Source organism: Carassius auratus, chromosome 36 (genome assembly GCF_003368295.1).
Source record: "Carassius auratus strain Wakin chromosome 36, ASM336829v1, whole genome shotgun sequence".
Lineage (NCBI taxonomy): Eukaryota > Metazoa > Chordata > Actinopteri > Cypriniformes > Cyprinidae > Carassius > Carassius auratus.
In genome coordinates this window covers 2,472,786-2,496,544 of record NC_039278.1, presented here as the reverse complement: position 1 = coordinate 2,496,544, position 23,759 = coordinate 2,472,786, and the positions used below count along the sequence as shown (strand labels likewise).

At 37.7% G+C, this 23,759-nt stretch overlaps 1 protein-coding gene across 3 annotated transcripts in view; it reads right to left on the bottom strand.

The window, feature by feature from the left end:
• Positions 1-13,185: 13,185 nt before the first annotated feature.
• The window catches only part of LOC113054957 (ras-related protein Rap-1A-like), a 32,470-nt gene continuing 21,896 nt past the window's right edge, over positions 13,186-23,759 (bottom strand). The window contains exons 3-5 of one of the 3 annotated variants that reach the window (XM_026220781.1): positions 18,438-18,578; positions 16,035-16,178; positions 13,186-13,406 (exon numbers count right to left, since the gene is read on the bottom strand). In XM_026220781.1, coding sequence (XP_026076566.1) covers positions 13,317-13,406; positions 16,035-16,178; positions 18,438-18,578 — 375 coding nt within the window. In that variant the 3' untranslated portion in view covers positions 13,186-13,316. The remainder of the gene's footprint in view (positions 13,407-16,034; positions 16,179-18,437; positions 18,579-23,759) is intronic. The other 2 variants (XM_026220780.1, XM_026220779.1) reach the window with 2 other exon arrangements.

The window sequence follows — 23,759 nt, the reverse complement described above, 5'->3', positions numbered from 1 at the left end:
GTAGCAGAAATGAGTCAAATCAGACAAATCAAAGAGTCTATCAGAGCTGTGTGCATTGAAACATGAGCTGAATTCCTCAGGAAGTCATAAATCAGTTCTAGTGCCACAGGAACCAAGCAAGATAACCAACCAACCAACTTGTTCACACAACAGCTTTCAACATTAACACCAATAGAACAATTATTGACAATTTTAATTCGAAGAAGAGATTGTCAAATTTATTGTTCGTGATTGGAATGCAACGCTGGACATCACATGTAAACCCAGGAGATCAAGTTAAATACTTGCATTGACTTCCCCCCCCAGCCAGTGAAACCAGACTGAAATTCCTAAGGGGGAAGGGCTTTAAACCTTTGTCTTCACAGAAAAGTCCTTTGCCAGAGAATGGCAAAGAAACCCTTTTTATACATTATATATGGACCAGAATGAACTCAAAAAAGACTTATGAATGAATCATTCCATTGCTTAACTCCATATTCATTTACGTGTAACCCACACATTTGACTATCATGTATAATCACTTATTGTGTATGTCTTTTGATAACTATAGGATACCTAGTCATGTCTAGTATTGAAATAATCGCATTTTCTTGCTTGATATTGTCCTGACAATCATTATTTGTAAAATATATCATAATCATGTTATAGGAATCATGTCCAAAATTAGACCCTGTGGAGGCAAGAACCACATGCTTGGGGAAGATAACACAAATGATTTATGATAACCAAGACTCAAGAACATATCTGATTGGTCAAGGCAAACATTTGAGGGGTGGCCAACAGGAAGTTTTAATACTTTTGGACACGATGTAATTTTTTTTTTCTTTTAGTCATGCCTTGCTTTAGTCTGCCTGCTGCTATTAGCCATGTCGGCTTTTAGTCTGCTTTTAGTTCTAGTCTAGCTGCTGCTATTAGCCATGTCGGCTTTTAGTTCTAGCATTGCTCGTGCTTATCAGTCATGCCTGCTCTTAGCTTTTAGCTTTGTAGCTTTGGCTAACCTAGCTTTAGCTTGCATCTAGCCATGCGGTAGTCATTCATTGTTCTTTGAGCGCGGTTTCAGCGTGGCTGCCTGCTGCTACTATGAGAAGGAACCACAACCTGGTCTCGTCAAACTTTTATTTCTTTCTTTTCCGTTTGAGAGTTTCGTGTTCTGAGTTAAGTTTTGTAACGTCCATTCAACTTCAACCAGCGAACACGACTCTGCACTTTCAGCCAACGCCCAACAACCACGGGCTTCCCAAGACGTCACTTCAGAGACTGAACTTCCAGCCAATCAACGACCTCGGGATAGCCCTTTCACCGAGGCTCCTTCTTCACAGGAGATGCAAAGTAACTTTACCTCCAGACTGTGACCTTTACTGGTGTATCTAATATAATTTCAAACCTCATTGAGGAACTTCAATGCGAGCGCTAATTACGTGATTGATGGTTGTTCATGTCTATGCAATTTAACGTATTGTTGTTAACTTGGGATTACATATTTCCATTCTCTTAAACTCATCTTTCCCTAACTTTCGACCTTCCTGCAACTTGTGTGAATGTGTGTGTGCGTGCGTTTATGTGTTAGATTAGTTTATATGTCTTAGATTTATCTAATAAAGCCTTATTCATATTGAAAAGAGAAGTATCTTGTGTTTTGTGCTTACAAGTTAATGTCTTAAACTGCCGATCTTGTTACTGTGCTAATTGATAGTGTTTTCACTATAGTTTGGATATTAGTATCCAGCGCAGATTTGATGTTAAACGGCTCGTTCACTGAACCGCAGGCGCGTCTCCGTGAGCAGCCGTGAAACAGTGATTCTGTTCAAATTCCCTTTAAAATCTTAAATGATTCCCTTTGAGCTAAATTGACCTGTTTCTCTTACATTTATTATGGTGGAGAATGCGGGCAGTTTAACCTAAATTGTGAGCATAAACCAAGTTATTTAATCTTTGATTTTGCTAAAGGAATGACGGATGAAAAAGCTTCCGAGACCTGAGTATGTGTGTGTGTTTTGCGTGACGTAACCAGCGCGCCCTCCCGCTTGAATGAAAGGAGCTAGAGGAGACTTTAACTCGAGTCCGTCTCCCCTTTGTTAACAGCAGTAAGTGAACTTAAAAGTAAACATCTGAGATCGTACAATAAGGTAGAAATTGAGCGTGTTCCTCATTTGTGTAATGCCTTGTTTTATAGCTGATTTGATTTCACTGCGTGTTCCAGTGTCTCAAACGCTATCTCAGTCACTGTTTGCTGAACGGAGCTAAACTGTTAGTGTTTCAAAAGGGATATAAATCGGTGAATAAAGAATAGTTTTGAGCGGGTTCCTCAATCTATTTATCAAAGTCCCCGTATTCATATTTCATATAGTTTGATTGCCAGTGCGTGTTCCACTGCCGAATCAAATTTGATATTCTACTCCCCTAAATTAACGTTAAACATTAGAGAACAATGTTTGCCCATTTGTATTCGTTCACAAAGTGAATGCAATCTCGCGTAACACTGCGTGTGTCCGAGAGTAATTTGAATGGGAGTGTTTTAAAAGCTTGATCAAGTAAAGTTTAACTGTGTACCAACAGCGAAGGAAAACTTTTATGTTTGTGTCCAGAAAAACTGGCACGGAGATTCAAATTGCTGAGATTGATATAACTGTGTTCCTTAACTACAGCAGGAAGCTGCTATTTGAATTAAGATAAATTTAACTCTATACAAACTGAGAGTTTAAGTGCCACATCGCAAAACCAACTGAAAGGCGGTGTTGTTATTTGTACAGTGTTGAAATGAGCCGACATTTCATGTAACATGCTTAACTGTATTTGCAACAATGCAACGATTCATGTGCTGATCCACTAGAATGTGTTTTGGTTGCCATAGTGACGACCGTGACCCGGAAGCCTAACGTACTTCCGGAGCAACTCTGAACTGTGCACGCGCAGCGCACAAACTCTGCGGTGTCGCTAAGCTAACGAAACCATTGCATTTACATTGAAGTCTATACTAAAGCCACTAGCCTCAAAGGTTAGCCGTTAGCATTACCATCCAGTGGAAGAATAATGTGTGTTTGGGCAACGCTGACGTGATTTAACCATTTTAAACATCTTAACTAACACTTGTTAGTCTCTTTCTTTTATCGCTCTGTTTTCTCACTAGACCACTTATTTTCATTTACTAGAAAGGGAAATACTGACTCACAATTATTAATTGTCAAATTGAAACATTAAATTTATTTTGAATCATTTAAAATTTCCCTCTCAGATCATTTCATATGATCTTTTATTTCTAGTATTCTCTTTTGGGTCTTATTATTTTAGGAATGAATAAGCCTTGAACTTTGGAAGTTTAAGTAAACTTATTCTTCCTAATTTATTTATTACCCATCTGAATATATGCTATTCAGACCTTTAATTATTTGAATGCGTTTTACCCCTCTTCCTATTTTGGTTATACACTTAACCACTATTGTTTTACTTATTGATTTCCTTTTTTTTTATTTCATTTTTGCATATTTTGCCCATTTATTAATTTTTTTAATTGTACTTTTTCTTACCATTTCTTTACTTTGTGTATCCTAGCCTGGGAACGACAAACCTGAGCCCTAAAAGGAGACATTGTTATCCCTCACTACGAGTTCAAATAAATTAGAAAGACAACTCTCTTTCATTTAAAGTTTATTTTGTTTGATTAGTTGTGCAGCAACTAACACAACGCTCTCCTTGTAGTTGAGGTAACCGCTTCTGAGACTTACCATCTCCGTCCTCTCTCTCCTTTACTTTCCTCTTCTCTTTTTACATTTGTAGGACATGTAAGAACCATCAATCAATTCTAAGTGAAGTAAATACACAATCGTGCCAAAGACGACGAATCATCCTTATGAATTTGATTGTAATCATCCTCTCATTTGTTCTTCCTAACCTCCCTACATTTGGAAACGCATTCCAAGTTTTAGCATCTCATCCAACGTTGAGATCAATTTAATAGAGATACGTGTTGAGCAACTGTCGCCTTCGCTGACTCCCTGGTGAGCGGTCCAACTGAAAGGTGTACGGTGTCAATCCTGTCAGACTAAGAAAAGAGATATCAGAATTATTATTGTATTCTTTTGTCCAAAGCAAGAAATATAATAATATTATTTACGTTTTTGATAACATTTAATTGGAAAAAATAATTTTCCTCATTTGAAAAACAGAAATTTTGCTTGTCATTTGAATTTGTTTTTCACCTCTGTCTCTCTTTTCCTCTTCCTCATTAGAGTGACAAAGTCTTCGCATCTCTAGTCTACTTAGACACCCTGAGACCAACACAGTCATCACCACATTTCACTAGTGGTTCACAATCACTGATACAACACTTAGTTGTCCCACCACACATAGGCTTTTACTCCACACAGATCTGTGTCAGTCTCTCTTCTCCCCAGCGTGCCAACATGCCGCAGACTGCAGACCCCATTGCCCATGGGGAAGATGTGAACATTTGGCTGAGAGGCATAACAGACAGCCTCACTCCAAAGACATTTGAACTGTTATTATTTTTAATAATAATCCTAATCCTGAGAAGATTCCTGACACAAGATTCAAGCCAGAACAACAACCACGAGGAGCTAGTCAAGATCACAAGCTCACTAAGCTATGCCTTCACAACCCAGCTGAAACTGAGCGACAAGCACATCACCCACCTTCAAGAGGAGCTGACACGTGCTCAACGTCGCATAGACAAGCTGGAAGTGAAAGTTCAAGATCAACTCAAAGCACCCAGCGAGAGGGAGCAGGAAACAACAGAACAAGTTATGAAGCTCCAAGCAGCCCTGGCAGCAGCTCAGCTCGACCAGCAACATACAACGGCTGCTCAGAAAGACCTGGTAAACAGACTCCAGTATGCCGAACAGCTACTGGAGAAAGCCAAGATAGACATCAGAAACAAGAATTCTGAAATCAGTGCTTTGAAAGACCACCTTGAAAGGTACAGAACTGAAATGGACAATCTGACCCAACAACTAGATGATACCAACGATGAGCTCTACCTGGTCAGAATAGAACTCCAAAATGCTTACAAGCACAAACTAGAGCCAAGGAAAGAGAAACATCTCTTAACCTCATCACTGCTCTGCAGAGCAGAGTCCCACGTCCAAGAACTGGCATATGACGAAAGGAGCGAAGGGCCACAACCCAAAACCTCACCTGCCTTCGCCACACAACCCTTTCCTGCCAACGAAAGAAAACCTCCCGTCCAAGGCCTTGAAGCTGCACACGGGATGACAATCAAAGACCTCAACAAGCTGTCTAAAAACATCAGCAGGTTCAACCCGAACTCCACAGAGAGCCCCGACATCCAAGCTTACCTGCGAGATATCGAATTTCACCTGGAAGTGAGACCTCATGTGACTGACAGAGACTGGTTATACCTCCTTAGAGCCACGTCCAGTTCCGAGGTACGAAACTTTCTAGATCGACAGCCCAGTCAAACCAAGTCAAACTACCAGCGACTTCGTGAGGTCCTGATTAAAGAGTTTACAGACCCAGAGTCTGAACATGGACTGTTAACTGCCTTGGAAACCAAACAAGGTCGTCAAGAGACTCCACAAGCTTACTACAACCGACTCCGACAATCCTACTTTGGTGCACACAACAACTCTGACCTTGAAGAGGATGTGAACTTCAAAACCCTCTTCCTAAAGAATCTGCACCCTGGAGTCAGTCACCATCTAGGTGTCATGGCCTGTCCGAACTCCATGACCATCCAACAGTTGCGTGACCTAACACAGAAGGCCTATAACAAGCAGAAGTTGGCCTCAAAGAAAGGTAACAAAACATCCACACTCTTGAACTCTGTCAACAAAGACTCAAGCCTTGCACTGGACGACACCCAGTGGCATCACAACACCAGAGTCTTCCATCAAGAGCACAGAGAACGTGACGCCCATATCCACGACCGCTTTCAGCCCAACTGCTGGAAAAATCCATGGGACCAGCCACGCTTCTCAAGAAACCAAAAGGATAACATCTGGAAACCTAACCAGATATCCAAAGGTAATCACCTGACTCATCCAAGAGCAACTCGTGTGGGTAAGCGACAACAAAACCCACCTCAGCACCACTCAGACATGCACAGTGCTGAGTATGCACAAGAACATGACCGCTTACCATTAGAAGACACGGAACAAGTCATGGAACAACTAAGAGAGTTCCTTCAAGACAATTTACATGCATATGACCACAAAGTTGAGTCATGCTCGCTGTGACCAGCGACAGAACGGAAGGCCGGTGATCACCTGGTGCACCACATCAGAGATGACAAGCACCTGTTCAACAACAACCCAGAATGAACAAGTCTTTAACGGCCAACTGTTGATGAAAAATCTGAGGTACTAAAGGACATCACCTCAGTCACTAACAAACTGTCAAATGAACTCCAACTCCAAGTTCCAAATTCCCTGTCTGTGCAACAGCAACCACCAGAGCACAGAAGGTCAGAAAGTCTGCTACAGCCAGAAGGCATCACAAGAAGAATGCAACATAGGAGACAAGTTTTGCAACTCAGCTTCACACAGCCATGCCAAACTGCCTCCGACTGTCTGCTAAAGAACTTCCTGCCTTGCTGGACTGACCCCTCATTAGACCATGGACATGCCCTCATCCAAGCCAAGGATGCTGAGAGCCAGTCTTCAGTGACATGCTAGAAAAAGGGGGAGACAACACAGACTTGAACAGATCTGACCACACATGCACTACACCAGTAATACACAACATTACCTACACCCAGAGGTAAACACATCTACTGATAACACAGTCAACAAACATATTCTTCCCACAGGTAGAATATCCAACTTTTAGCGTAACAAAGTTACACCTACCCACCATGAAGAAACGTGCAGCCATCCTCACAATAGGTAGAACACCTGACACTAAGTTAAGGTTCACGACACACTAGCTGCACCTGACATCCTAGCTCAATAGTAGTTGTAACACATGCTAGGAAAACCCACAGCAGCCTTGTTTTGTTTTGTTCTTCTTTTACCTATCCTTCTCCTTCCCCTCTTTCCTGAGTAGGTGAAATGCCTAGACACCCTGCGAGGGTTGAAGGTCTGATATTAGGATTGACTCGCAACACCTAATATCCGCCAGCCACTCTAAACTGAATGGAAGCCAGAGAGCTCCATGCATGATAGGTCAATCCATTGAATTGAAAATGAAATTACTAGAAAACTAATGGTAAACATGTAAAGTAAGACAACCTAGAAGAACCAAACAAAGTTAACCACAAATTTGATTGATGAATCAAAATAAAAACAATTTCCAAGACCATCTAAACTATCCTCAATGTGCTAAACTACATTGACTAATTGAACTTAACCACGTGTACCTAAATAACCTGATGCCTGCACCAGTACAGTAACTGTCATGGAGGTGTTGTCTTGCTGTTTGCTGTGTTTGTCTGCTTCTTCTGCCTTTGTTTCTCCAGCGATCGACGATGTCTTCACCTAAACACCTCGCCGATCGAAAGGGGGATATATGTAGCAGAAATGAGTCAAATCAGACAAATCAAAGAGTCTATCAGAGCTGTGTGCATTGAAACATGAGCTGAATTCCTCAGGAAGTCATAAATCAGTTCTAGTGCCACAGGAACCAAACAAGATAACCAACCAACCAACTTGTTCACACAACAGCTTTCAACATTAACACCAATAGAACAATTATTGACAATTTTAATTCAAAGAAGAGATTGTCAAATTTATTGTTCGTGATTGGAATGCAACGCTGGACATCCCATGTAAACCCAGGAGATCAAGTTAAATACTTGCATTGACTTCCCCCCCCAGCCAGTGAAACCAGACTGAAATTCCTAAGGGGGAAGGGCTTTAAACCTTTGTCTTCACAGAAAAGTCCTTTGCCAGAGAATGGCAAAGAAACCCTTTTTATACATTATATATGGACCAGAATGAACTCAAAAAAGACTTATGATTGAATCATTCCATTGCTTAACTCCATATTCATTTATGTGTAACCCACACATTTGACTATCATGTATAATCACTTATTGTGTATGTCTTTTGATAACTATAGGATAGATAGTCATGTCTAGTATTGAAATAATCGCATTTTCTTGCTTGATATTGTCCTGACAATCATTTATTTGTAAAATATATCATAATCATGTTATAGGAATCATGTCCAAAATTAGACCCTGTGAGGCAAGAACCACATGCTTGGGAAGATAAACAAATGATTTATGATACCCAAGACTCAAGAACATATCTGATTGGTCAAGGCAACATTTGAGGGGTGGCCAACAGGAAGTTTTAAATACTTTGGACACGATGTAATTTTTTTTTTCTTTTTAGTCATGCCTTGCTTTTAGTCTGCCTGCTGCTATTAGCCATGTCGGCTTTTAGTCTGCTTTTAGTTCTAGTCTAGCTGCTGCTATTAGCCATGTCGGCTTTTAGTTCTAGCATTGCTCGTGCTATCAGTCATGCCTGCTCTTAGCTTTTAGCTTGTAGCTTTGCTACCTAGCTTTAGCTTGCATCTAGCCATGCGGTAGTCATCATTGTTCTTTGAGCGCGGTTTCAGCGTGCCTGCCTGCTGCTACTATGAGAAGGAACACAACCTGGTCTCGTCAAACTTTATTTCTTTCTTTTCCGTTTGAGAGTTTCGTGTTCTGAGTTAAGTTTTGTAACGTCCATTCAACTTCAACCAGCGAACACGACTCTGCACTTTCAGCCAACGCCCAACAACCACGGGCTTCCCAAGACGTCACTTCAGAGACTGAACTTCCAGCCAATCAACGACCTCGGGATAGCCCTTTCACCGAGGCTCCTTCTTCACAGGAGATGCAAGTAACTTTACCTCCAGACTGTGACCTTTACTGGTGTATCTAATATAATTTCAACCTCATTGAGGAACTCAATGCGAGCGCTAATTACGTGATTGATGGTTGTTCATGTCTATGCAATTTAACGTATTGTTGTTAACTTGGGATTACATATTTCCATTCTCTTAAACTCATCTTTCCCTAACTTTCGACCTTCCTGCAACTTGTGTGAATGTGTGTGTGCGTGCGTTTATGTGTTAGATTAGTTTATATGTCTTAGATTTATCTAATAAAGCCTTATTCATATTGAAAAGAGAAGTATCTTGTGTTTTGTGCTTACAAGTTAATGTCTTAAACTGCCGATCTTGTTACTGTGCTAATTGATAGTGTTTTCACTATAGTTTGGATATTAGTATCCAGCGCAGATTTGATGTTAAACGGCTCGTTCACTGAACCGCAGGCGCGTCTCCGTGAGCAGCCGTGAAACAGTGATTCTGTTCAAATTCCCTTTAAAATCTTAAATGATTCCCTTTGAGCTAAATTGACCTGTTTCCCTTACAATATATTTATAAAGACAAGCTTATAATGGTGTAACTTCTTTTACAGAATTAACTTAATTACTGAATTTCACTGTAGAGATTTGTTTATTTTCTTTTTATAAATAAAGAACTGTATTTCTTTAGTCAATTATTAAAGTATTAAAGTAAAAAATAGTTACACTATTTAGGATTTTAAGAACAAGTGGAAAATGTACTGAATGTTTCATTTCATCCAGGTGAAATTAGCAAGCAGTTAGACTGAATTTACATTTGTTTTAAACGTAGAGCCAGGCGCAAACTGACGAAGGTTACACGCGTGCGTCGAGCCTCATCCATACTGCCAGATGCGCTCATGGAGATTTGCGGTGCAGTGCGTGTGCGAATATAACCGAGCGTTACGAAAACTGTGAACAGCTCGTCCATCACTCAGGATTCGCGCCACGTGGGGCAGAGAGGAGTGAATATGAGAAGCATTCAGAGACATAGGCTGTGTGTGCGGCCTTCTGAATAGCGAACATGCAACAAGGGATGCTCTTGATGCATTGTGACGCAGCTCTTGCTAAATACCTTTTTTATTCGTTGTCTGTTGTTTCGAAGCATAAGTTAAATAACGTTTTTCTTTAGTTTTAACTTAAATATTGAGCTGACCCCCTTTGTTTTTTTTTGGTGGGCATTTAACAGTTGGCTAGAGCAGTGCTGATTGGGGAGAACGCAGGTGCCCTCACTCTATTGGTTAGTAAGACTGCCACTCAAACCTACAGTCATGCATATGCTCTGGAACAGAGTAATATCGTGTACAAATCGCAGGCTTTTGCGATTAGCAAATCGCAACGTCTCAAATTGCGATTTTGATTCGATTTTGATTAATTGCACAGCCCTACTCTGATGTAAACAAGCATGCATGAGAAGCACATGGGGGAACGGATGAGATGCGCTGAATGAAAGTACATTCACTATCTGACAGGAGATGGCGCTAAACTGCAGAAAATGCAGCAGTTACCCTGAAAACCCCATAAATAAAGCAGTTGCTCTACTTTCTAAAACATATTTAAATAGCCATTAAGATTTGTGGATTTGCTGTTTTGTTCATCACAGTGCCAAATACTTAAATATTTAGACTTAATAGGCTATCTATGTTTAAAACTTTTTTTTTTTCATTTTAATCTGGACTACAACATACCCTAGATAATGTTCGCAAGTGTTTTGATTCGTTATTGTTCGTTCACACTTCACATCAGGGAACATGAGTTAACATTAGTTAAAATCATTAGTTAACGTAAACTGCCAATTAAAAATTCTTTTGAACATAAATTAATCTTAGGTATTCCAATATATATAACACATTGTAAAAAGTTGCAAATGTGTCATTTAATGAGCTAACATGAACTACAAGTTGTATTTTTTTTTTTAACAAAGATTGATCATTTCTGTAGCAAATGTAACTATTTCTCATTGTGAATTTTAATACATCAACTAAGGTTAACTAATGAGATCTTATTGTAAAGTGATACCTATTGGTCTTTATAGTTATTTTGCACTTTAATCTGAGTAAAACTTTTAACTTTATATATTTTTCTGTATTGCTTTATTGCATAGTTATATTTGTTATAAGAAAATAAAATGGTAACACTTTCTATGAACCCCTTATTTATAATACTTTATAAGGGTATTCTTAAGACATTATAATGAATGCATAATGCATTATAAAAAAAACTTATAATATGTTGTATCATCTCATGAATATTCATAAGAACAGTTTTAATTCTAATATTTACTTATTTGTGTGCTTATTTATAACAATAAACATGTTGCATCAACTTTTACAATGGATTATACTTCTCATAGTTATAATGCATTATAAGTCTCACATCTTCCCACTTTTCTGATGCTACTTAAAGCAGTCAAATACCACTTAGAAGTAGTAATAAATAATAATAATCTCAAACCACCATAAGATCAGATATAAGATCAGATGAAACTGTTGTATGAGACATTTGATTTTAACTATATTTATTTTAATATTACTTTGATGGTTACCCTTTAGACAGCTGTTGATATGTAACTGCAAATACATGTCAACTAGCTGTCATTAGAGTCTGCTACTGTAAATGTGTGCTAACGGTTTATTTTGATCGTCAACCAACAGATAAACTGACTATGCTTCAGCTTATTCTACCATACTAGATTCTACTATTCTTGAGCATACTAATACTCTAATGAGAGTTAGTTTGCATTCAGTTGCAAAGTTGCTTATAGCTGATTGATTAAGGGGACCATGAAAATAAAATGTAACCATTTAAATATTGCACTTTTTTTCAGTTGGGAGTATTAATCTCATATCAATTAATTGACATTAGCTCCACAGGAAACACTCAAATAACACTCAACATCTAACTACTCACAAGCTATAGTACTGTGCAAATCTTAAATAAACAATGTGAAGATATGGTACAGTCCATTTTACTCTAACTGAAGTAGATTTAATATGGTGTTCATTTTGTTATTAATAATTATACTTTTAAACTTATAACCACAAATATATAAGTATTGTGATGATTTTTATAATGCACTATGCATTCATTATAATGCCTTAATAATACCCTTATAATGTATTATAAATACGGGCTTCACAGAAGTGTTATCAAAAAAATTATTAAACAAGTTACATGGTATTATGGCCACGTTTTTAAAACTGAGCTTTAAATATCGTGATAATACTGTATACCATGATAAAAGCAATTAGCAATTAATTGCAACATAAAAAATTTGATACCGGCATATCCCTACATATAACTAAATAAAAAGACAGAGAATGTAATTATTTATATTTAAACCAAATTATTCAATATAATTATAACGACCCTCTCCGGACATTTATGGCTAGTAAATTTTTTTTGTTTTCTCGGCAGACCGATCCACGTTTTTTCTCAAAACCAAACAATGCTCCTCACAACCAATAATTACTAAAAGCTTTGTCCTTTGTTACTTGTGATTATCAACGGTTTCATTTTTCAAATTCTGTAAATCCTTTCATCAAATTTAAACTAAATGCCGTTTTGATGCTTTTAAATGTGCCTGATGTGACTGATCATTGTTTAGCAGCTTCAGTTAAAGGGGCAGTGTGAGTCTCTTCCACTGCAAGACAAGTTTTAGCAAAATAAACATGAATCAACATCAAAAGGTATGTTGAAAGATACAGTACAACTTACCAACATGTATCACATCTCATGTAATCACTCCTTCACCTTTAAACCGCAGAAAGACTGCGACCAAAAAAACTGCTTGTGAACAATGTCACTTGACATTGCATTTACCTCAGCAAAGTTATCCTATCTTCACAGCCCATTAGTTTGCTACAAAAAGAGCTCATTTATATTTAATTATTTATGTATGTTTGAATAAATCTGGCATGATGTAATTATTATATCTGAAAATTAATAGCAGTTGAATATAATAGCTCTGTTATTCATTTTAACCTTTAATATTTCAGTAATGTACCAAATGAGAGGGTTTCCAGTATAGTATCAAACTATTGGTATTGGCAAATATCATTATCATTCTGAATAATCGGCTGTATATATATATATATATATATATATATATATATATATATATATATATATATATATATATATATATATATATATATATATAAATCTGTATCGGCCAATCAAGATCGATGGCTGTAAAAATCCAGTATGGATCAGTAGTATCTTGGCTATGTAATTTCCAAGTTTTAAATGTTTTAATTACAATTGATTTTTACTTGCATCACATATTGAATATTAGATTATAATATCAGACATTTTTTTATATCATGCAGCCCCACCTTACAGTCTCCGTTTCTGAATAATGGGACATTATTTGGCCTGATCAATATATCAGTCTAAGAAAAAGAAAGTAGATGGAAGAAGTGTTGAATAAATAAGGTATTAATGAATGTTGGATGATGTAACTGTGACATGGTGACAGACCTGGCTCTGAGCAGCATGCTGTTTCTACAGCAGGATACAATTGGATTTCTTTTTCGCTTTCTTCTTTTCCACTGGTGTTTTCCTGTTAATTTGTCTAACCAAGTCATAGAAGATCTGCAATGTGCAAAAAAATAAATAAAATAAACATAATAATTATTATTAAAAGTACTCAATATAAACACAAAACCACACCTGCAAACCTTGAAATTATTTTCTGAGTACCATCAGTGTGATGGGACGGAACACCGGGGTTGGGGGTCATTTATTCCTAGATTATTATCTAGATCCCAAGACATTATTACTTAAAGCTCCTTGAAAGCTAAATGTTAAAATCTTAATCGCACAATGTAAGAAATGCAAGCTTTAATGTTAAATGATTTTCAAAGGTTAGAAGGTCTGTACTCGTTTACACTTCACACACACCTTCGGTTCTGATGGCTTGGAACAGAATATTTTTTTTTTGCAATTTAAAATATTATTTTAAGAACCTCTAGGACACTTTAAATAAAATGTTTTATCATATTTCTACTTAAAATTTCGTTTGAAAGAAGTATTTTTATGAATTGGTCATTATTAACACATGATGTCTTAATACATAACACGTGATTTCTATTTCGTTCATACTGGAAGCCGGAGTGCGCCCTCAGGCAGAAACTCCAGATATGCATTACAGAGGTAATAGAACCAATGACGCTCCAGGAAAACCCTAATATGGACAAAGGCATCCACAGCTATAGCTGTAACTGAATTAAAAGACAAACATTTTCAGTTCACAAAAGGAAGTTATTTTAAACACTCAACTGGTGTTGTGAAGCATGTAATCATTAGGGATGGGTCACGATTTTTGAATATTAGAATATTCGATTAGTTGATTCAATTATAGAATATCGAATAGGTTGTGTGATTATGATCTTAAAAAAAGGTATGCTGTGGTGACTTGTTCATGTAAGTAGAGGGTTCTGCTGCCAGTAACGCACATAAAAGCTGTCAAAGATAGCTGAAGAGTACACTGTCTCAAGTACACTGCAGACTTGCGTAGCATAAAAAAACAATGTATCGCATATAACGGTTACAGTAATTTGGGACGATGTCAAATAAGAGAGTACTGTGCGGACCACAAGCACCCCCAACTGGGTTAGAGGTGTGGCTGAATCCATATCCAGAAAGGCACGGAAAACAAATAATGTGTTCTATGGAGCAACTAAAGGGACATGGTTAGCCGCTTGCTAGCGGTAGCCTGTAACATTACAATACATAACATTTCACTTACCACACAAACAGAAAGGAGAGATGACTGATAGGATGATGCAAATGATTTGCAGATTCTGAGCACCACTGACAAACAGTTAATCTTGTAAAACGTGTGGTAAGTACTGCCGAGTATTGCTCCGTACATGTGATCGCGAATCGCAAAAGCTAAAGTAAAAAACAAGTGACCGTTCATAAGTGATTTAAATGCCCCGCATAGCACCTCTTTGATGCCTACAGTTCATATACTGTATAATTACCCAACAATGCAACATTTTTTTTTCTTCACTTACAAAAAGTGTTCCCGTCGCTTCATATAACCAAGGTTGCATGTCTGATGGCAGATGGAGTATTCTGACAATTACTTTTCATACCTTTTATGGACCTATGGAGCTGTTATTTACTTGGCATCTATAGGACAGTCTCAAATTGTGTTCCTAAGACGAACTAAGCTTTTACGAGTTTGGAATAACATGGGGGTAAGTGATTAATTGACAAAATGTCCATTTTAGGGTGACAAATTGTACCGGCATACTTTAACCCTCTGAGGTCTAAGGGTATTTTTGGGGCCCTATTTTTGAGTTTTGTAATAATAATTCCAAAACTTATAGAATTATAGTTTGGGAAAAAGTCTAACTAGTAAAATGTTTACACCTTATGTGAAAACTAGTACAAGTATATAAATAAATAAAAAAAGATGTTTATGTTTACTCATGTTTATGATCTCTACTGAATTAAGCGCTTCATTCTTTTTTTCTGAAGAAATCCAAAACTCAAATCCTGAGGTAATCCTCATCAAATCTTCTTGGGGTTAATTATGTCTTATTCCTCTCATCGCAAAGCAAACAGTAAAATAAAAAAAATAAAACTTGAACAGTTTCGCTGCTTTGTTTTCGGTATGGGTGTTTACAAGCCATTAGCTTCAAGTGAAACATTATAATCTCAATAGCGCTTTCAGCGCGTGGTCACATTAGATATAATGAAGGGAGACGTGAAAAACTTAAATTACTTTATCACAGAATAATTGTTTTCGGTAGCACTTGTATGGTTTAAAAGTAGACATGTCAAGCTTTCTATAGATATATATCTCATGTCTCTTCATTGAGTATTTACTGATTTACAGTTAATTTTAATGACACGTTTCTAAATGAAGATCACCACAGACCAAGGCTGCAGACACCTCACCTTGTTTGTTATCTTTATTTTATAAATGCACAAAGTTTTGTTATGTATACAAATAAAAGACCTTTAACAGATTTGATTGATGTATTGACCTTATCTGTACGATCAAAATTGAAAGTGTTATTTAAATTCTTTTCGGGGTTATCAGAAGAAGATGCCTCATAACGCGTATACGCGTTAATCGACTCCAGAGGGTTAAGATCAAAATGTGTACCCGCTTTGCAAGATGCATACAGGTTGGCAGGTCTATGAAACTATTGGAATATGTCCTGAATGGGGGAAATGTCAAGTGAGTAAACGTTAAATGCTCACATCAAGGACGTTGATTTTCGATTTGGCGGAGGCCTCCAGAAAGGCACAGTGGTTCCACTGCCGGGCCAGATTTTGCCCCTGTTCTTTTCCCACCACCCTCTCGTCCTCCAGATCACATTTATTACCAACCAGGATCATTGGCACCTACAGGAGGAAAAAAATAATACACAAAGGTAATTATGTGGATCTACCATTTTCAGTCGATTAATTAAACCATTGAAGATGAAAGATACCAAAAGTTATTCTCAATTTTAAACCAGAAGCCCTCACCACACCACGTCAGACATGAAATGAGCACAAACATACCAGCCACAACTAAAACCTCAGTATGCACCTTTTATGGTAAGAACCAAGCTTTCTAATAAAAACTATTGGTCAGCCATTGTAGTCAAGTCTATAAGTAGGGCTGGACAACATATTGAACAATATGATCACGTGCGTCTTCTCAGTAAAGCCGGTTCCATGATTAGCAGTAAATCCCCATCACCTGCTTTCAAATGGAGTGGAAGTTAATACACATCTTCAATAATGAACTCGATCTTGGAACTGGCTTTACTGACAAGATGCACATGATCATATCGTTCGATATATTTTCTAGCCCTATCTATAAGCTGTAAACAAGTTACTTTCTGCTTTTACCAGACACATTGTTTATTATAAACAAGTAACCAATAAACTGAACAAAGACAGTACACATGGACAACTAGGGAAACTAGAGGAATCACGATGCTGGGAATCACAATGATGGCATCGTAATACGTATGTGTGTCTACAGAGTGTAAAATGGTGTGAATGCAGAGGTGACTGATTAAAATACAAGTCCTTTTAGGCAAGTCGTGCCACTCGGCCTCCATCTCGGCAACGCCTCCGGGCAGCTATTTCCGACTAACAAGACCAGGCTCCTATCTAAATGAATGGGCAGAGAGTCAGAACTGCACTTTCACTCATCACCGGGAGATAAAAACTGTATGTATAGAAAAAGCAGTATAATATTATATAAATTGCTGAAAAATGTTGATGACTTTGCCCCAAAATAAGGTTTAAAACGCCTTTTCCCCCACAGGTTATACTTCTACGAATGCACAAGGGTTCCTCAACTGTGCGCATATGTCAGTGGAACCAGACAAGAGGCTTAAATGTTTCTCGGCTTGACTGTTAAAAGCAGATGATTGGCTTTCCAGGGGCAGGACATGAGCACACAACCGCCATCTTTGCCGTTATGGGTTTTCCTTATATAGTTGTATTGAGGATTGAGGAAGTGGCATGTCTCTTATAAATTGTCTCTGTTAAAATCCACCTAGAAAGATGCAGGATGTTGCCAGTTTTCCCATTTCCTTCAGTAGCCTTTAACAGTGGAGAGCACACAGAGTGCTTCTCTCACTTTTCAAGCACTAGAAGCCTGCCATGTTTGGACTGGCCAGATGGAAAAGGTTTAAAATTTAAACAAACCAGGAAGAGGTAGTGGTCAGGTCAGCGCAGATATTTCAGCAAAAGCCTCTGTAGAGAAACAGAACTAGGAATGTCATGCTTTAAGCTGAAAGTAAAAGATAAAGAAAGCAGGCTTGAGACAAGGACAGAACCACCAGAGAGTGATATCATAAAAGCAATGGCAAACCAAGCCACAAACCAATCATTTTTACGTAAGATCAGAAAACAGAACCTAAAGAGTTCACTCATACTCTCTTAATGAGAACAGCTGGCCCCAAACTCATACAACTGATGTACCACCATAAGTGGCCCATTCATACCTTTCAGCCTCAATAGATCTGAACATTTGCTGGGGACCAGGACTTATAGTGCCGTCCAAACCGTAGAACCAGCATGACAAGAGAGACCGAAAGCGACGCAAACGGTGTAAGGATAATCAAAACACATTCCAGTGCTTCACACTACACACAGTGTTCTTTCACAAATCCAAAAAAGGGCATCACACGACTGATATAGAACAGAGTGGGCTGCTGCAGAGATGGCTTGTAAACCCATGGGATGGCAGATTAATTTCATCAGTACTCTTGCTTTGCTTAGGGTTGGGAAATGTACAGAATATTCAAAATATTGCCGGCAATATAAAGTAACATGTCATTAGACTTAATTACACATTTGTCTAATTTGTATTGTTTAATACAAATAATCAGCAAACCATTATACAAAATGTATATAGGGAGAAAAATCTTTGATTTTCTAAATATTACCGACAGAAAAAGACAGAAAGCAATAATGGTACTTTAAACTGTATAAGCAACTACCAGGTGCATTTGGCTTGAGATAAAATTGTTTTTTTGTTTTTTTAATCAAGGTTTTAATAAGGCAGGGATTTGATAAACTAAGTCTCTAAAGTGCTTTTCTGTGTGTGCATCCATACATCAACGTCCACTCAACAGTAATATCTTCCCTCACACTTACATCCTCTGTGTCCTTTACTCGTAGAATCTGCTCTCTTAAGTCCTGCAGGTCATTAAATGTGGACTGTGCTGTGATTGAGTACACAAGAGCAAAGCCCTGACCGTTCTTCATGTACAGGTCCCTCATAGCTGTGAACTGCTCCTGAAAGAGAGAGGGGGAAAATACGCAATTAAAAAAGCTGTTAAAAGTGTTACTTTGGAAAAAAAAAAAAAATAGTAAAAATAATAAAGATTTGGGTCAACTGACTTTGTGGAGGGACAAACGTTTACATTTTCTAAAGGGCTCATGGACTGCCTCTTTAAAATTAATTTGTTCTGTTTTCTGAGGTCCACATAAGATTTATAAAATATCAAGATTTTTACATTAAAAAATATAAATTAGAAGTAAAATTTAGAAGCTATTTTCTGTCCTGTTTTGACCCCTCATCAGAACACTCTGTTTGAATAGGTGGGGCGGATTGTAGACTTGGGGCCCTATTTTAACGGTCTAAACGCAAAGTGTAAAGCACACGGCCCAGGTGCACTCAGGTCATGTCCAAATCTACTTTTGCCATTTTAATGATGGAAACACGGTCCATGCGCCGGGGCGCATTTTTGGAATGGGTTGTCCGTATTCTTTAAATAAGTAATGGGTGTAACCTTCAATGAATCAATCAGAGTGTCATCTCCCATTCCCTTTAAGAGCAAGATGCACTCGTGCCATGGCGGATCGCCATTTACATGGCAGAATTTGTTGGCGGAAATGCTGAATGCTTCTCAAGCAAAGAAACCGCTCATCTGCTCATGCGCGAAGTTAAAGCATGCGAGCAGATCATCTACGAGACAAGCAGGAATCCACCAAAGCTCTACGTGATGAGTCTGTTAATATACATGTGTGTGTATTGGCACGATTGTTCAATTAATTAGCCAATTTCATTAATCATTATTAGTAATAGGCTGAATTGCAAGTAGGTAGCCTAATTCTAATACAGGCAATGACCATAAATCATTACATTTTTTTTTTTTTTTTATTTATGTAGCCTCCAATAATATTATTTTACACTGTAATGCTTTTGTGTTTAATATTTGGTGTGAATATTAAAAAATATGTCTGTGTGATGCGCATCCCTGTGTGTAATAAGCAAAGTAAACATGCACTGTGGACCGCCAGAGGTGCATTTTCTACCAACGCGCTCTTTAAATAAAAAATAATAATATTTGAGTTGGTCTATGGCACACTCTATTTTTCAGCTCCTTAAAATAGATGCGCTTGAACACACCCCTTTTATTAGACCAGCACGCCCATGGGCGCACAAATGGGTGCAAATGCATTTGCTAATTAACGACGTAGCGCTGGTTCTCTTTTAGAAAAAAACAAACATAACCCCAGGTATTTATTCAATGTAGTGGCTAAATTAATGAAAAATAAAGTGTCAACAAGTGCTGACATTTCCCAACATCACAGCAGTAATGACTTTATGAACTACTTTACTTCTGAAATCGATACTATTAGAGATAAAATTAACCATTCAGCCTTCAGCTACAGTATCGCATCAGACAGTGCACCCCGAGGAACAGTTCCACTCATTCTCTACTATAGGAGAGGAAGAATTGTATAAACTTGTTAAATCATCTAAACCAACAACATGTATGTTAGACCCTATACCATCTAAGCTCCTAAAAGAGGTCCTTCTGACTATTATTAATTCCTCATTGTCATTAGGATATGTCTCCAAAACCTTCAAAGTGGCTGTTATTAAGCTTCTCATCAAAAAACCACAACTTGACCCAGCAAAGAACTAGTTAATTATAGACCGATCTCAAATCTCCCTTTTCTGTCCAAGATACTAGAAAAAGGTAGTATCCTCACAATAATATTCCTTCTAAGAGAAAAATTGTATCTATGAGAATTTCCAGTCAGGATTTAGACCGTATCATAGTACTGAGACTGCTCTCCTTAGAGTTACAAATGACTTGCTCTTATCATCTGATCGTGGTTGTATCTCTCTATTAGTTCTATTGGATCTTAGTGCTTTGTTTGACACAATTGACCACAACACTCTTTTGCATAGACTTGAACACTTTGTTGGCATTAATGGAAGTGCATTAGCATGGTTTAAATCGTACTTGGTTTAAAGCGCTATATAAATGTAAGGAATTATTAATCATTATAATTCGTCCCCTTGGAATTATAAGGTTCTATCTGCGTTCTGAGTAGTTTTGAGATATTGAGCTTTAAAGTTGTTGTGTTCCATAGACTTCTGTAGATAGAAACTTTTTGTTTGTGCAATAAAAAATCCCAAAATGTACACAACTTAAAATAAAACATCACATAATGTTAATAAAATGTCACAGAATAAGAATATGTGAATAACTCAATTTTGACAAAAATGTCAGATAGAACCTTATAATTCCAAGGGGATGAATTATTATTATTATAAATTATAATTAAATTATTATTATTATTATTATTATTATTATTATTATTATAATAATGAGTACTTATATGACCGCCATCAATTCGTAGCAGTGAATGAAGAGGTATCATATCGATCTCAAGTGCAGTATGGAGTACCTCAAGGCTCAGTACTAGGCCCACTACTCTTCACGCTTTATTTGTTACCCTTGGGAGATCTCATCAGGAAACATGATGTTAGCTTTCACTGTTATGCTGATGAAACTCAGCTCTATATTACTTTGCGGCCCAGTGAAACATACCAATTTGAAAAACTAATGGAATGCATAGTTAGGCCTGTCACAATAACAAATTTTGCTGGACAATAAATTGTCCAAGAAATTATTGCGATAAACGATAATATTGTCCTTCTAAGACCAGTTTCAACTAATATAATGATAATGGCATAATAACGCAGGTACACCTTTTCAAAGATAAATAAACTTTTATTTTATGGCAGATTCCGAGCATGAAATAACATGTTGACTTTGTGTGGCTTAAAATTTATTAATTTTGTATGTTTGTATGTTATATTGTGTTTATGAAAGTGAAGTGACATTCAGCCAAGTATGGTGACCCATATTCAGAATTTGTGCTCTGCATTTAACCCATCCGAAATGCACACACACAGAGCAGTGAACACACACACACACACTGTGAGCACACACCCGGAGCAGTGGGCAGCCATTTATGCTGTGGCGCCCGGGGAGCAGTTGGGGGTTCGATGCCTTGCTCAAGGGCACCTAAGTCGTGGTTTTGAATGTGGAGAGAGAACTGTACATGCACTCCCCCCACCTACAATTCCTTCCGGCCCGAGACTAGAACCCACAACCCTTCGATTGGGAGTCCAACCCTCTAACCATTAGGCCACGACTTCCCTAATTTATATGGTGTTAACCGAAAGTATATTTCAAATGTGGTATGCGCACTCATAACAGAAGAGAAGTGCTATTTTTTTCCATACGCATTCACCCCACATCTAGTTAAAAACATCTCAGCTGTTTAGAATGACACAAGCGCACCAAGTCATGTGACAAGAACCAACTCAATCAGCTTCCTTCGGGGTGAAATTCCACGTTGCACCCAAACACTGCAGAGTTTTTTTTTTTGTTTTTTTTCCGTCGTAAATAAATCTTGTTACAGAATTATAGCAAGGGGTGGCGGAAATCCATTACTGAAATGTCCTTGTTGAAATGGATATCACATCTGATGGTTGTTTAGCAATGACAGACGCCTCAGGAGCGTACGTGCACAAACGCTTTGGAAAGGAGAAAACGACACATCTAGCGTTTTGCATAGTTTGCATAGTCGATATAAAAAAAACTGGATGATGAGTAATTTCTTACTGCTAAATTCTGAAAAAACAGAGGTGTTAATTATAGGACGTATCTAAGACTTGATGGCTACTCAGTCAATTCTTCGTCATCAGTTAGGAACCTAGGTGTGCTATTTGACAGCAATCTTTCCTTGGAAAGCCATGTTTCTAGTATTTGTAAAACTGCATTTTTCCATCTCAAAAATATATCTAAATTATGGCCAATGCTCTCAATGTCAAATGCAGAAATTTTTATCTATGCATTTATGACCTCAAGGTTAGATTATTGTCATGCTTTATTGGGTGTTTGTTCTGCACGCTTCGTAAACAAACTACAGCTAGTCCAAAATGTTGGCTCCCTATCAAACATCGTACAGATTTTAAAATATTGCTTTTTACTTATAAAGCCCTGAATGGTTTAGCACCATCTTATTTTTTCAGTGTTTTCCATACATTGATTTATTTGTAGCATTTGACTTTGTTGAATAAACATGAGAAATGCACATTTCAAAATCAAAACGCGTTGCGGGTGTTTTATTTGAATGTATCTTTGAAGGGAACCGACTGTTTTCAGAAAAGTTTCAAAGACATTTCCATCATATCTGATAAATAAGCTTTCATGAGCGGAGCTGCTTTGATTACAACCGCCCCCACCCCCCAAGGGAAGCGTGGCTACTTATTATGCAGCGCTTTCGCCGGCTGTAGCGGATATCAAAATTCAATGAAGATGGACGCCGCAAAGACTACCGCAGACAAGAAATGTATTGGACTGGCGTCAGACGTGTTGGACCATAAGATATCAGAGGCTTTATCGATAGTAAAATTTGATGGGGATAAAGACAGAGAAATGGGGAAATCCGTAACTTTTACTGTAAATGCTACACGAGGAGGAAAGAAAACTCTCTGCCTGAAGACAGTCCTGTAGCCAGAAGCTTCCTCCAGACATTATGTACAACATACGGCTAGATTCTTTAGCTGTCGAAAAAGAGTGGCAGGACATGCAAATTATTGGACATTTAGAGGCAAATAGACGCACAATGCAAACTTCAGAGATGGTTACTTATTTCATTGGAGACAACGAGATCTACAAGAATGCTTTTCGGTTTCTTATGGGGTGAGTTTCCATAAACATCAAAGTTTGTCATTTTATGTTATTCTAAGAACACATACACTTTATCTCATGTTCAGACCTTACGTTAGTTACTTGCATTTACGCGTTATGTTAAGTGTTTCCCGCATTAGGTAATTTTTTAATGTACGTTGCCATGATATTCACGTGTGCACAAAACTACTACAGTACCTCAGCATTTCACAGACACACTGAAAATCTCATTAAATGAATATAGTGACCAACATGGTCACGGTTATCACAAAATCCTGTTCAAAAAGTCCTAATGCTACACAATGAAATCAATTCACCAAGTTTTATGTAGAAAACCAGCAGATAACAAATAAAATTAGCATCAATATGTACTTTTTGTTTACATAAACATTAAAATAATAACATTAAAAATTATGGCCAGATTTTAAAGAAGTGTCTTGCAACGTTATCTACAATGCACAAGTTCAAATAG